This window comes from Callospermophilus lateralis, chromosome 14 (genome assembly GCF_048772815.1).
Source record: "Callospermophilus lateralis isolate mCalLat2 chromosome 14, mCalLat2.hap1, whole genome shotgun sequence".
NCBI lineage: Eukaryota > Metazoa > Chordata > Mammalia > Rodentia > Sciuridae > Callospermophilus > Callospermophilus lateralis.
Window position 1 is genome coordinate 1599744 of NC_135318.1, and position 15633 is coordinate 1615376.

Sequence of the window (15633 nt, forward strand, 5' to 3'; positions counted from 1 at the left end):
AAAACACAGGTCACGACATCGCGAGACGCATAACTACAAAACCCCTGTGAAAAATCAGAGAAGAAAAGCTTCAGGTCCAAAGCCAGTCACAGAGTTCTCAGACTGAAGCCAAAGGGACAGTGAAGAGGAGGAGACGCCTTCCATGTGGAAAGCCTCCCAGCAGTGGGCAGGTTCCAGGGTGAAACGCAGAGGCTGCCCGGCACTGAAGAGCCGGGGAGCCCACAGAAGAGCCGGGGAGCCCGAGAGCAGCGCTGCTGAGTGGAGAGCGGACCTGAGGACTGAAGGACTTCACCTGTGACCTCCTGAGAGGGCAGAGCCCTGCTGGCAGTGTAAAGGGCCTGGGAGGAGAGAGGACGGAGAGTGATGGACAGGGCCCTGGGATCCCTGTGCCACAGCGGGGGTATCCGCATGGCCCTGCATCTGTCCAAACCTGAGAGGACCCCGTGGGAACTGTGACTCGGGGAGAGAAGACACGTCTGTGTCTGTGAGGCTCACCAGCGTGACCACGCACCAAGTGTGGCGGTGCTCCTGGCAGGGAGACGTTCCGTGTGGGGTGGGCGGACACAGGAAATCCCTCTCACCCACTCAGTTTCACTGTGAGCCTAGAACCTTTCTAAAAAATAAAGTCCGCTTTTAAGAAATGAGAAACTTGCCCAGTGAAATGACCAACTAGAACAACAGAAGATCACCGCCAAAATGGAGGAAATATTTCCAGTCTGCACCCCTATTCCAGGAGACGGGAGGCAGTCTCTCACATTTAGTCAGAACGGGTCAGAACATCGCTTACAGCATGTGTCCCTGGAGAGGCGTGGCACCCGCAGACGGCACTCTCGGCTGTCTTTAGGGGCTCCTACGCTTCTAAATGAAAAGAAAGAGGCGCAGGGAGTTCTTTGCTCCGCCACCTGGACAGAAGCCTTCCACGTGCACAGCTGCTGACGGCTGCAGGACCCTGGAGACAAATGGCACAAACGGAACGGTGTGGGGGGTCCTTCTGTCTTCATTGGGGTCCACAGACCCCACGGGCCCTCCCACTCCAGGGCCTCCCACTCCAGGGCCTCCCATGGGTTCTGCTAATGATTATAAATGGCAAAGACTCTCCAATTTAATTGCAAAAGGTAATGATGCAGTGAGCATAAGATTAGCTCTACCACAGAAGGCAATATCCTCAAACAAAAAAAAATGAGAAGCTGGTGTGAGGAGGCTGAGATCGATGGAAGGCTTCTGTATTACACACCACGGTGGAGGGTCACTGAGGATATTGACAGAACTGCTGACAGCAGATAAAAAAGGGAAGAGAAAACTAAATTGATCTCTGCAGAAAATAATCACCCTATCCTGAAATCCCGTAGAGACAGCTGGGGCGTGAAGCCGGGGCCACTGCGTGACTACAGCCCAGGTAGCGAGGTGGGCAAGCAAGGCCCTGCAGAGTCCCAATGCACAGGCTCAGGCACTGGGGGCCTCACCCAGCTCCTCTTGGCTCTTCATCACCAGGAATCGCACTCTCTCTCCAGGCTACCCCAAAGCCCACCGCAAGCCTGGTATTCTCTCCCTGAAAGTCTGCAGCAGCCAAGACAAGGCCAAGGAGAGATAAAGCATGATAAATCATTCCTAGGGTCATCTCTTGCCCAGAGGGTAGAAGGGGCCTTGTGACAGCAGGAAGGCACCACGAAGGAAAAGGGCTGCGTAAGGTGCCTGGGGACAGACAGATAGAAGACTGCTTCATCGAGGAAACACCCCCCCCCCCCCCGGGCTCGGTGTCGACCTCGCCCAGGAGTGCTCGCCATGCCACGAGGGTGCCACTTCAAGTTTCTTGGCTTTTCTTTTTCCTAAAGTAATTATTTTGACATCAGCAAATGCTCTGATATTACAAATGCATGTAAAAATGCATTTTAAAAGAGAAAGTTTTCAGGAACCAAATATGGAAAACTATGTTTACTCTAGGAGTCAAAACATCCAAAAAGAGTCCAGGAAAGCAGACCGGGTTCCCACAGTGCCACGAGTCATTTCCTTAACTCACACCAACACATCAAAAGGTGGGCGACACCTCCAAGCTGATGCTTTACAACTGTTCCTACGTTAAAATGTGTTTTACTCAGTTTCACCTAAACCCACCCAGGGCAGCCCTGGATGTGCCACGCCCCTGGCACATAGGGGCACGGGGTCTCTATCAACTGTGAGGTCTCCCATGGCTCCAGCTCTCACCCTGTGAAGGGCAGGGAGTGGGGTGGGAACAGGAAAGGCAGTGGAATGAACCAGACGTCAATTTCCTGGTTCATATATGGAAACATGACCAGGGTGACTCCACATCATGTGCAACCACAGAACTGATCCTAATGAGAACAAGTTATGCTCCATGTATGTATAACATGTTAAAAACACTCTACAGTCATGTATCCTAAAAAGAAAAAGACCCATCACTTAGCTCTTTGATTGATGACTTGGTCCATTCATTAATTACCTCATAATTAATGTCAAAATGCTAAACATAAGTTGAAAAGCCTATTGTGAGCTTGGCCTCTAGTCACTTCCAGACCCACCGACCAGGGAAGCCCCACCGCGCTGGCTTACCACGGCCTGGCTGGAGCTCTCCTGCAGGTCCCACAGCAGCAGGTGGTTGTCGGCCAGGGAGATGACCTTCTTCCCATCTCCCATCGGCTCCCAGGTGACACTGGAAGGAGAGGAACCGTGTTAATGTGACCCTGGAGACACGGGACCTGGGGCTCAGAGATTCCACTCACATCCTTCACACTCTGGCAATCTCACGCAGCCCACTCACTGGAGGTCACCATCCGATGCGCCCTGTGGTCTCACTTCAGTGGACTGAACGTGTGCTTCATGCTGAAGCCCTGACCCCCAGAGTGTGACGGTATTTGGAGAGGGAGCCCTTAGGAGGCAATCAGGTTAGATGAGGCCATGAGGGTTGGACACTCATGAGGAGATCAGAGATTTCACCTCATCTCTCCCTACCATGGAGGACAAAGCAAGACAGGACCCTCTGCAAATCAGGAAGACAGTCCTGCCAAGAACTTGACTGGCCAGCCTGAGCTGGATGTCCAGAATCTAGAACCATGAGAGGCAACCATCTGGGTGCTCACGGCAGTTAAGCCAACTCGAGCCCACCAGTGTCCACCAGTGGCTAAGGATTCGAGGTCAGGGTCCAACCATGCTGGTGGGCAGCATTGTGAGGAGCCACGAGGAGAAGCTGTTATGGACAGGGTGCCCGCAATTTTGTAGGCAGAGGCAAAGTCCCGGGGGACAGGAGGCAGAGCTGAACGCTGAGTGGACAGGGAACCACAGCCTGCCCAGGCCCAGGCCTGCGCTGCCTGGGGGCGGAGTCCTTCCTCCACGTCTGAGCAGGCAGAGCTGGTTTCCCAGGCGCAGCAGACTCGTCCACCCTAGCCAGTACAAGGCACATCTGAATAGTTCCCAAGGGGCCCCAAATCCTATCTCTGTGGTGAAAGCCATAAAGAGATAGAAAAAAATCTCAATTCAGTCACAAACATAGGTTTCTGTCTTCCTGGAAGAAATTCTTAAGGAGCTCACAAGGAAAACAGTTTCATTCCATGCAGTCTGAGCTGAGGCGATGTTCTCTTGTCAAGGGCACACGCCTTGATGGGCTGGGACGCCCCAGGAGCACCCTCTGCGGTCACGGAGCCAGCGGATGCCGGTGGAGCTCCCCGCACCTCAGCACAGCACCGCCCAGAGCTGAGGAGCACAGGCCCAGGCTGGGAGGGACCTCCCTGCTCGTGGCACAGCGGGCAGAGTGCCCTGCAGCCCCCCAGCAACAGGAACGCCCCACTGGAGGGAGCTGGAGCACTGCCCTGGAGGGATGGGGAGGACCTGGCTGCTAACGTCGGTAGGTGCTGGGGGCTGGATCTGAAGGGGCTCCTCCACGCAGAGAGCAAGGGCAACGCCGCCTGGGGAAGGAGGATGGAGGGCACAGCCCTGCCCTGGGTGGCCCCCTCGACCCCTTCCACGCAGCTGGGCGATGAAGCCAGCCTGACTAACCATCCCTTGCCACAGCTTGAACCTCAGGTATACCCCTGTCCACATGGACTGGGGCGACAAGGGCAAGACCACAACCTAGACTTCATCACCAGAGCCTGGGAGCTGGAGCGCCCCAGCCAGGCCAAGGTGCCGAGAGGGAAGAGCCAAGCTACCTGCCGCCCAGCGCCCAACAGGGAGACAGCTGAAGCTCAGTCCCGCCACCCTCCCACAGACCGGCTAGCTTCAGGACACCCCGACCCTGGATGCCTGCTTTGGTGCACAGTTGATCAAGGCTTCCCCGCCCACTTAAAGCTGCTGGAGCAGACAGTTGATCTGCATTCCTGCCATGACCAGTAACACGTGGGGCGTGGGGCACTTCACCAAGACCTGCTGGGGAGCTCCAAGAGCTCGGAAGGCCAGGTGGGAGTGGGGCAGCTGTGGGAGCTGGCGCAGACCTGGAAGAGCCAGCAATGCTGGGTGAGGACTAGGTCAGGGAGCCCAGGCCTCCAGCACTGCTGCCAACCAGTGCCCAGCCCCAGCCCAGAGGTCCCTGTGGCCCTGTTGCACCCACAGTGACCCAGCTTCTAAGTCCAGAGGAAACAGACGAAGGGAGCAAGAGGAGTAGGGTGGGTTCCAGCACGGGCAGGGGACACCTCAGGAAGGCCGGGGATCCGACGGACCCTCAGCAAGCTCCAGGTGAAAAGTACTGAATGACAAAATATATTTTAGAAAAGTTTCCAACTAAGTGGTTACTTTTTAAAGTTGGATATTTAATTTTAGGAAACCTCAGTGACTAAGAAAACTCAGAGCAACTTTATTTTGTCAAATTACAATTTAAAAATAAAAAATTTGAGACAACAACCCAGCCCACCATGCGGAGGAGCGGGCAGAGTGACTGTGGGAAGGAGGAGGAGAGTGACAGGGCTGCAGCCCCCCATCTACCAACACATGGTCTCCTGGCTCCTTCCATCTAGAGACAGCAGCCAAGACCCGGGAAACCGTCACCAAGTCCCTGCAGGCCTGCCTACACCAGGGCTGTCCCTGCTAGCCCACTTCTCTTGATTCCTCTCTCACTCTTCCTGTGATCCTACACCTCTACATTCCCACTCCTACCGCATGAACCCCACATCCTACCACCCACCCCCCGCCTTTGTCCAACATTAAAAACTAGAGACCCTGATGCAAGCCTGCTATTTATATTGTAGATATTAATTGAACACATCATTTCTGTTTATTGTGACAAAACTGTGTCTAAATAGGAGCTATCTGGTTTAAGGCTGCATATTGTTTGCCTTGGGTGCTGTAAATATTGATCTCCTCCTTAAAGTCGAGGTATTAGTAACCTGCAAGGACAGAACAAGATTACAGGGTATAAACTGAAATACCTTGGATCCCCACTGCTAGGGAGGATGACTCATAGACAACAGGAAGACACAGGGAAGAAAGTGCCCAAACCAACCAAGGTGCTACAGTAATAGAATCCATCGACAGCTCGGCATATGAAATGACAGAGAAGAGTTCACAATACACATAATTCAGATGATCTGTGAAGCAAAGAATGATATGAGAGAGAAAATGCAGGCAACAATTGATCACTCCGACAAAGAGATAAGAGAGCAAATGCAGGTAGTAAGATTACTTCAGGAAAAAAGTAATAGATTCTGAAAAACAAAACAAAATAACAAAACAAACAAACAAACAAAAACAAACGAAAATCCTTGAAATGAAGAAAACAATAAGCCAAATTAAAAATTCAATAAATAAAAAGCATCACCAACAGACTAGATCACTTGGAAGACAGAACCTCAGACAATGAAGACAAAATATATAATCTTGAAAATAATGTTGACCATACAATGAAGATGGTAAGAAACTATGAACAGAATTTCCAAGAATTATTGGATACTGTGAAAAGAACAAATATAAGAATTATCGGGATAGAGGAAGGCACAGAAATTCAAACCAAAGGAATGTACAATCTTTTCAATAAAAAAAATCAGAAAATTTCTCAAACGTGAAGAATGAATTAGAAAATCAAATACTAGAGGCTTACAGGATACCAAATATACAAAATTACAACAGATCTACACCAAGGCACATTATGATAAAAAGTCCCAGCCTACAGAAAAAGCATAGAATACTAAAATCTGCAAGAGAAAAGTTTCAGATTACATATGGGGAAACCAATTCAGATCTCAGCAGATGTTTCAACCCAGACCCTCAAAGCCAGGAGATCCTGGAACAATACATACCAAGCTCTGAAAGAAAATGGAGGTCAACCAAGACTCTTATACCCAGCAAAATTAAGCTTCAGAGTTGATGACAAAATAAAAACCTTCCATGATAAATAAAAGTTAAAAGAATTTATAATGAGAAAACCTGCACTACAGAACATTCTTGGCAAATATGGCAAATATTCCAGGAGGAGGAAGTGAAAAAACAACAATAAAAACCAGCAAAGGAGGACCTACACTAAAGGAAAAAAAACAATCAAAGGAGAAACCAAGTTAAAAAAACAGAATAAACCACAATGACCGGGAACATAAACCATATCTCAATAATAACCCTGAAAGTTAATGGCCTAAATTCATCAATCAAAAGACATAGACTGACAGATTGGATTAAAATAAAGAGATCCATCAAGATGCTACCCTCAAAGAGACCCACCTCAGAGTAGGAGACAGCCACAGCCTGAAGGTGAAAGGATGGAACCATGTACCACTCACATGGACCAGGGGAACAAGAGGGGTCCCATCCTCATGTTAGGCAAAGTGGGCTTCACACCAAAGCCAGTCAGAAGGGACAAAGAAGGACATTTCCTTAAGGGACTCATATGTCAACAAGACATGGCAATCATGAATATTCATGCCCCCAAACAATGGAGCAGCTGAGTTCATCAAACTTAGTCTTCTCAATTTCAAGAATCAAATACACCACAACACAATAATAACGGGTTGACTTTAACACACCTCTCTCACCACTGGATAGTTCTTCCAAACAAAAACTATGAAACTCAATAATACAATCAATAATTTAGACTTAACAGACATATATAGAACACTCCATCCATCAATAAGCAAATACACTTTCTTCTCAGCAGCACATGGATCCTTCTCTAAAACAGACCATATGTTGTGTCACAAAGCAATTCTTAGCAAACACAAAAAATAGAGATACTACCCTGCATTCTATAAGACTGTAATGGAATGAAATTAGAAATAAATGACAAAATAAATAGCAGAAGCTACTCCCACCCCTGGAGACTAAGCACTATACTACTGAATGACGCATGGATAACAGAAGACATCAAGGAGGAGGAAACAGTTCTTGGAGGCAAACAGAACTCCAATACAGAGGGTCTGAGACCCTCTGAAGGCAGTGCTAGGAGGAAAGTTCATTGCATTGAGGTCATTCATAAAAGGAATAAATGGTCAACAAATAAATGACCTGACATTACAGCAAAGCCCTACAGAAAGAACACCAAACACAGCAGAAGACAGAAAATAATTAAAATCAGGGCTGAAATCAATAAAATTGAAACAAACTGCTGACAAAACTAAAAGCTGGTTCTTCAAAAAATAAATAAAATTGATAAACCCTTAGCCACCCTAACAAAAAGGAGAGAGAAAACTCAAATGACTAAAATTCGTGATGAAAAAAGGAAATATCATGACAGACACTACTGAAATACAGAAGTTAATTAGACACTCTTTTGAAAATTTATACTCTAGTAAAATGGAGAATCCAGAAGACACTGACCAATTTCTTGAGGTATATGGTCTGCCCAAACTGAATCAGGAGAACAAACACAATTTAAACAAATCAGTTTCAAGTAAGGAAACAGAAGACGTCACCAAAAGCCTACCAACCAAGAAAAGCCTGGGACCAGACAAATTCTCAGCCAAGTTTTACAAGACGTTTGGAGAAGAATGAATACTAATACTCCTCAAATTGTTCCATGAAACAGAAAGGGAGGGAAACCTCCCAAACTCATTCTATGAAGCTAGTATCACCCTGATACCAAAACCTGACAAAGATACATCAAAGAAAGAAAATATCAGAACAATATCCCTGATGAATATAGATGCAAAAATTCTCAATAAAATTCTGGAAAATCGCAAAAACGTATTAAAAAGAAAGTGCACTATGATCAAGTGGGGTTCATCCCAGGGATGCAAGGTTGATTCAACAAACAGAAATCAATAAACATAATACATCACATCCACAGACTTAAAGACAAGAATCATATGATCACCTCAATAGATGCAGAAAAAGCATTTGAAAAAATACAACACAACTTCATGTTCAAAATACTAGAAAAACTAGGGATAGTAGGAACATACCTCAACATTGTAAAAGCTATATATGCTAAACCCAAGGCCAACATCATTCTAAATGGAGAAAAATTGAAAGCATTCCCTCTAAAAACTGAAACAAGACAAGGATGTCCTCTTTCACCACTTCTATTCAACATAGTCCTTGAAACTCTAGCCAGAGCAATTAGACAGAAGAAAGAAATTAAAGGATACAAATAGGCAAAGAAGAACTCAAACTATCACTATTTGCTGGTGACATGATTCTATATCTAGAAGATCCAAAAAAATTCAACCAGAAAACTTCTACAACTAATGAATGAATTCAGCAAAGTAGCAGGATATAAAATCCACAGCCATAAATCAAATGCATTCCTACACATCAGCGATGAATCCACTGAAGAGAAATTAGGAAAAATACCCCATTCACAATAGCCTCAAAAAAATAAAATATCTGTAAATCAATCTAACAAAAGAGGTGAAAGACCTCCGCTATGAAAACTACAGAACACTAAAAAAAGAAATTGAAGAAGACCTTAGAAGATGGTCTTGGAAATGCAAGACCATGCTCTTGGATATGCAGAATTAATATTGTCAAAATGGCCATACTAACAAAAACATTATACAGATTTAATGCAATTCTTATTAAAATCCCAATGACATTCTTCATAGAAATAGAATAATCAATTATGAAATTCATTTGGAAAAATAAGAGACTCAGACTAACCAAAGAAATCCTCAGCAAGACGACTGAAGCAGGAGGCATCACAATACCAGACCTCAAACTATACTACAGAGCTATAGTAACAAAAACAGCATGGTATTGGCACCAAAACAGACATGTAGAGCAGTGGTACAGGATAGAAGACAGAGACAAACTAACATGTATGTAGTTAGCTCATTCTAGACAAAGGCACCAAAAACATACATGGAAGAAAAGACCCCTATTCAACAAATGGTGCTGGGGAAACTGTAAATCCACGTGTAGCAAAACAAAATTAAATCTCCACAAAAACCAACTCCAAGTGGATCAAAGACTCAGACACTGGAACAGAGACCCTGCGCCTAATAGAAGAAAAAGCAGACCCAAATCTTTATCATGACATGATGGCTTAGGACCTGACTTCCTGAACAAGGCTTGAAGCACAAGAAGTAAAGTCAAGAATCAATAAATGGGATAGCATCAAACTAAAAAGCTTCTTCTCAGCAAACAATCAATAATGTGATGAGAGCCCTACAGAGAGAGAGAGAAATCTCCACCACATGCACCTCAGATAGAGCACTAATCTCCAGGACATATAAAAACTCAAAAAGTGCCAGGCACGGTACTACAAGCCTGTAATCCCATCGGCTTGGGAGTCTAAGACAGGAGAATTGTGAAATCAAAGCCAGCCTCAGCAACTGCGAGGTGCTAAGCAACACACTGAGACCCTGTCTCTAAATAAAATACAAAATATGGCTGGGGATGTGGCTCAGTGGTTGAGTACCCCCAAGTTCAATCCCCAGGACCCTCCCCCTCAAAAAACTTAATATCACAAAAAACCCCATTAATCCAATCAATAAATGGGCTAAGGAATTGAATAGACACTTCTCAGAAGAAAAACAATTGATCAACAAGAAAAATGTTATTTCTAGCAATTAAAGAAATGCAAATTGAAACTATGCTAAGATTTCATCTCACTCCAGTCAGAATGGCAATTATCGAGAACAAGCAATAATGAATGTTGGCAAGGATGTGGAGAAAAGGCACACTCATCCGTTGATGGTGGGACTGCAAACTGCATCTAATCTGGAAAGCAGTATGGAAATACCTCAGAAAACTTGGAATGGAACCACTCCTCAGTTAATAACCAAAGGACTGAAAAATCAGCATACTGCAGTGATGCAGCCACATCATTGTTCATAGAAACTCACAATATTCATAGCAATTCACAATTGCTAAACTGTGGAAGCAATAGATGAGTGGATAAAGAAAATGTGGTACATATACACAATGGAATGTTACTCAGCCTTAAAAGAAGAATGAAATTATGGCATTTGCAGGTAAATGGATGGAGTTGGAGACTATCATGCCCTAAGTGAAGTAAGCCAATCCCCAAAAGCAAAAGCTGATGTTTTCTCTGATAAGTGGATGCTGATCCATAGTAGGGTGGGAGATAGGGAAGAATGAAAGAACTTTGGTTATGTAAAGGGGAAGGAGGGAGGGGTGGGGCTGTGAGGATGGGAAGGACAGTAGAATGAGACAGACATCATCACCCTATTTACATGTATGATCGCACCACTGGAGTGACTCTGCACCATGCACAGCCAGAGGAATGAGAAGTTGTGTTGCATTTGTGTATGTCAAAATGCATCCTACTGTCGTGTACAGCTAATGAGAATTTAAAAAAATAAAAAATTCAAGAAGGGAAACCTTTCAGATTTCAGATAGCTAAGTTTTAAATATAGTCACTTTCCAAAAACTTGAGTCAGCCTCATGTGAAGCACTACAAATAGGTCGATGCTACATCCTTCTTCAGATCAAGGGGTCTCCAAGGGACTCTGGGAAGGAGGCAAGGCCACGAGTTAGCAGAATCTCATGGCAGATATTCAGGCACTAAGCACCAGGAACAGGCTCCCCTCAGCACGTCCCAGAGCTCCAGCAGGAGCACAGGCTCCCGGCCCCACTGTGCACCCAGGAAGTACAGTTTGTCTGCCAAGAACTCCCACTGGTGTTCCAGGCAGCGGGAGGCTCTCCCACTCCAGGGCTCCTCTGAGCACCCCTGGACCAGCGAGTCAGGTGTGGGGGCAACATGGCAGCATGACGTCCCTGAAGGCACGTCGCACAGGAGCATCTCCAGGGAGTGCAGTGCGGGCACGTGCTGACCCTGTGGGCCACAGAGCACTCACAGTGTGTCAGCCAGGCACACATGCACACAGGATGGACCCAGCATGGTCCGGAGCACTTGTGGTGAGTCAGCTGTACACCAAGGCATGGCCTGGTGCATCCCTGAGCATCTTTAGTCGAGCCCCAGACTGCTCGGGGACATGCTGAGGCATCTATTTCCTGTCCTAGGGAGTTGATGGTCAGTGCCAAGTGCCCTGAACACTTGTCTCCCAAATCCCCCAGTTCTGCTGAGCAAGACGTGCACCCCACGAACACCAACTCCAGAGCCACAGTCATAACCAGGGCACGCACTCATACTCCACCTGACCCACAGTGCAGGGCGCCGTGAAGAGCGACGTGCCTTCAGGGACATCCCTCCTCCTGCAAACAGCCATGGCAACAGCACCTCTTCCCAAGAGACAATGGGGACCTGGGTCTAGGAGGTTCCAGGAATGGCACTGTGCACTGACCTACTCCTGTCTCACCCACAGGTCTGGGTCCGCCGGTGTGTGGCCAAGGCAGAGACTTCTCTGAGAAGCAGCTCACACTTTCAGTAGTATTATCATAAGAAAAGATTCAGTGAATTTCAAGTGGCTGTAGAAGTAACTTTTTATATCTAAAAAGGAAAGATATGGCTTAACTTGAAAAGAAGCAAAACGAACTTACAGAGCACAGGTAGAGTCCACTTGCTTTAGAAAATAGACTGCTTTCCTGTTGTGGCAGTGAAAACTTGAAAACACGCTTCGTCTTGTGGACAAAGTCTACTGCCACTTATGTGCAGAAGGTCACACTGAATACCAAAGGCTCTAAGGATGGCTGCTAAGAACCAGGAAAAGGGAGGATGCGCTTGCTAGGAGTCATGTGAACTCCAAGTCTGGTCCTGAAGACTCACATGCCAGACAGACTGCAGCCCAAGGCTGCTGCACAGGTGCATGTGGCATCACGGGTGGCCTGGAAGAGACCAGTAAGATCTATTCCTGTTAAAGGTTCACACAACCAGCAACACAGGTGAGGGTGGTGGATTCTAAAAAATAGTCACGAGACCTGTACATTCACAGAGTGGTCAAAAGAAACCCCTCAGCAGCCACGGCTCTGCAGGTCCACCACAGAGCCCTCGTGGAGAAACCTCAAGGCAAACAAGGAAGGGTTGGGAGAGAAAGCTCACAAGAACATGCACCCAGTACAGGAGTCTCCTACAGACCTTCATGACCGGACGGGCAAGGCCAACACTCCTGCAGGCCAGGACCCAGGCTGGGACAAGCAGGTCACCTACAGGAGAAGAGTGAGCGTGCACATGAGAAGAGTGAGCGTCTCCAGGAGGCAGCAGCTTCCCACTCTTCACCCTCCCCAGACACAGGGCTAGGCTGCCACTCCACTTCCTTGATGGGGCTGTCCTGCTTCACAGCCAACGCAAGACTGTCCCATGTCCTCAGTGGTAGCTGCACTGCCCTTCATGCCGGTCACCTCTCAGTTCTTGACAAGCACTGACCACGCAAGCACCCAGCAGTCTCTGGGGCAGAAAGCACCTTACAAATATGTGCTGAGGAGGACTGGGGGAGACTTCGTTGTTCTCCTCTAGAGCATGTCCAGCACACTGTAAATGCTCGAAGAATAAAACTGAAAGAGATTCTATTCATCAGCACAACTCAGTCAAGATCTAAGGGACTTTGTTCAGGAGGCTGAGGCAGGAAGACTGCAAGTTCAAGGCCAGACTCAGCAACTTAGCAAGACCCTAAGCAAATCAGTGAGACCCAGTCTCAAAAATAAAAGAACTGCAGATATACAGTAGCAAAGCACCCTGGGTTCAATACCCAGCATAAAAAAAAAATAAATAAATAAATCAGTGCATTCCAGAGGGTTTGCTGCTCAGGACCAAGTGGCTTGTACAAAGAGGTGTGCTGAGGTGGCGACTCTCAGGGAAGGATGTAGTCAGATACGTGGAGTACACGGGAGGCCCCAGGACCTGGGCCTCTGTTGACTCTGCTCCCCTCCTCCATATCACCCACTCCTGTGACCTGCATGACAGCTTCCCAATAGAGAAGTCCAGCCTGGACACTACCTTCACGTTTGCCCACTTGCATCTTTGACTAGATGTCCAGTTTTCACCATCAACTCCAAACGTCCACACAGAGGGCCTGGCGGCCTCCCACCCTGACTGCGGTGATACTGTCTTAGACCAAGGCTCTGGGTGGCTTAGTACGTGTCTCTCATCCTTAAACACGACAGGCAAAACAAAGAACGCTGGTTGAATTCTATTTTTTCATGGCTGATTTGTCACCTTTGCTCCAATCTAACCTGACAAATTGGCCATGACACTGTCACTTTGTTCCATACCTTGGCTGCTGTGAAGAGTTGTGCGGCGGATGTGGTGCTGCAGTATCTCTGTTTCCTAAGTTCGCACATTCAGAGTGCAACTGCTGGTGAGCACAGATGTACCTGTAACTTTTTGAGGAAGCTTCAACTGCTCTTGCCTGCGCTGTGCAAGGCCTGCTCCTCCACCTCTTGCCAGCTCTTCTTGATATGGCCATCCCAGCAGTGTGAGGAGGTGCTCATGTGGCTGGCTCTGCAGTTCCTTACAACTAGCCAGCAGATTTCATGTATCTGTTGCTTATCTACGTATCTACTTTGAAAAAAAATATCTTTTGTCAGGTCCTTTGCCCATTTTTTTATTTCAAAATATTTCTGTTTGTTCTAAAATATTTCAACCCAGCTGTCTCGTTTGCTCTGGAGTCCTGTAAGCTCCTCCTACTGCTGGATTGTGGGCCACTGACCAGGTCAATGTAGACAGCGAGCCGTGCTCTCCATGCTCTGCGTTTGGTTGGCTGCTCCCTGTGCTAAGCAGGAACTTTCCAACTGCACGCGACGCCCCTTGCTTGCTCTTGCTCTTGTGTGGCCTATGCTTCTGTGTCTCAACCAAGACATGATCACCTGGACCAACTGAGAGGCTTTGGGGTGTTACACCTAACTTGTAGATCCATTCTGAGTTCGCTTCTGTGGATAGTTGTCCAAGATGCCCTTTCTCAAGTGGACACCCAGTGTCCCCTGTGCTGTGGTGCAGAGATCACCCTTCCCTCCTTGTACGTTGCTGGCACCTTGCACAAAGGGCGTTTCACCATGTGGGGTCTACGTGCCAGGCTTCCTGCCGTGTCTCCTTGATCTGTGTGTCTGTCTTTGACACCAGCCACCCTGCTCTGCCTGCCGCAGCTTTCCAGTGCCAGTGGAAGCCAGGAAACAGGGTGCCTCCAGCTCTGCCCTCCGCTCTCAAGACGGCCTCAGTTCCTTCAGCTCTGTTGGAAGCTCACATGAATTTTAAGACATCTTTCTCTTTCTTTGAAAAATGTCTTTGGGATTTTAATACAAATTATACTGAATCTGTAGAGCATTCTAGGCAGCACAGACTTTTTTTTTTTTTTTTAGCACAGACATTTTAATGGTATTAATTCTTCCAGTTCATAAACACTGGTCATCCCTCCTTTGTGTGCTTTCTCCAGTGCCTTTCATCAGTGTTCTATATTTTTCAGGGTACAGACCTTTCACATCCCTGGTAAAATTTAATTTTATTAAATTTTTAATTTTATTAAATTAAAAATTTTATTCTTTTTGATGTTGTTATAAATGGGACAGCTTTTTAAATTTCTTTTGGTATCACTGTATTGTGTGCAACTAATTTTTATATGTTGGCTTTGCATCCTACAACTGATATCACAGAGGTACAAAGGATGCAAGAGGCCACATCGACAAGGTATGCAAACAAACTGAACAAACAAACTAGAAGAAATGGATAAATTCCTAGAAACACACAGTTCACCAAGACAAAATCATGAATTGTTTATTAGCTCTGACTTTTTTTAAGAGGAGTTTTCAGGGTCTTTTCCATATGACATCATGTCATCTACAAGCAGGAATGTCACGTCTTCCTCCCCAATATGGATGCCTTCAGACTCCCTCTCTTGCCTGCCTGCTCTGGCCAAGGCGTCACTATGCGTTGAATGGCAGTGGCTGAAGTGATCATCTTGTTTTGGTCCTGATCCTAGAGGACAGGCTTTACGCTTTTCACCAGACAATGTTAACTGTGGCCTGACACCTGTGGCCTGACTGTGCTGAAGTACATTATTTCTCTACCTCTTTTGAGGAGAGTATTTATTATGAACCTGGCTGAAGGCATCTTCTGCATTTATTGAGAGGATCATATCGCATTTGTTGATTTACATGTTTGGACCATTCTTGCATCCCAGGCATAAAACTCCCTAATTAGGGTGCATAATCCTTAGTATGTGTTGTTGAATTTGGCTTGCATCAAGATTTGCATGGAAGCTCATCAGGGATAATGACCTGTAGTTTCTTTCTCTGATTCTGGTATCATCATAGGCTTGGCCTCATGAACTCTCCTTTAACTGTTTGGGAGGTAACCGATAGTCTCTTCCAGTCCTAAGCTTCTTTCTGTCGGGAGATTTTTGATGATGACTT

General features: G+C 46.6%; 1 protein-coding gene across 3 annotated transcripts in view; it reads right to left on the bottom strand.

The window, feature by feature from the left end:
* The window catches only part of Eipr1 (EARP complex and GARP complex interacting protein 1), a 114878-nt gene that overhangs the window by 17500 nt on the left and 81745 nt on the right, over positions 1-15633 (bottom strand). For all 3 annotated transcript variants that reach the window (XM_076833493.2, XM_076833491.2, XM_076833492.2), the window contains one exon: positions 2569-2668. In XM_076833493.2, the coding sequence (XP_076689608.1) occupies positions 2569-2668 (100 nt within the window). The remainder of the gene's footprint in view (positions 1-2568; positions 2669-15633) is intronic.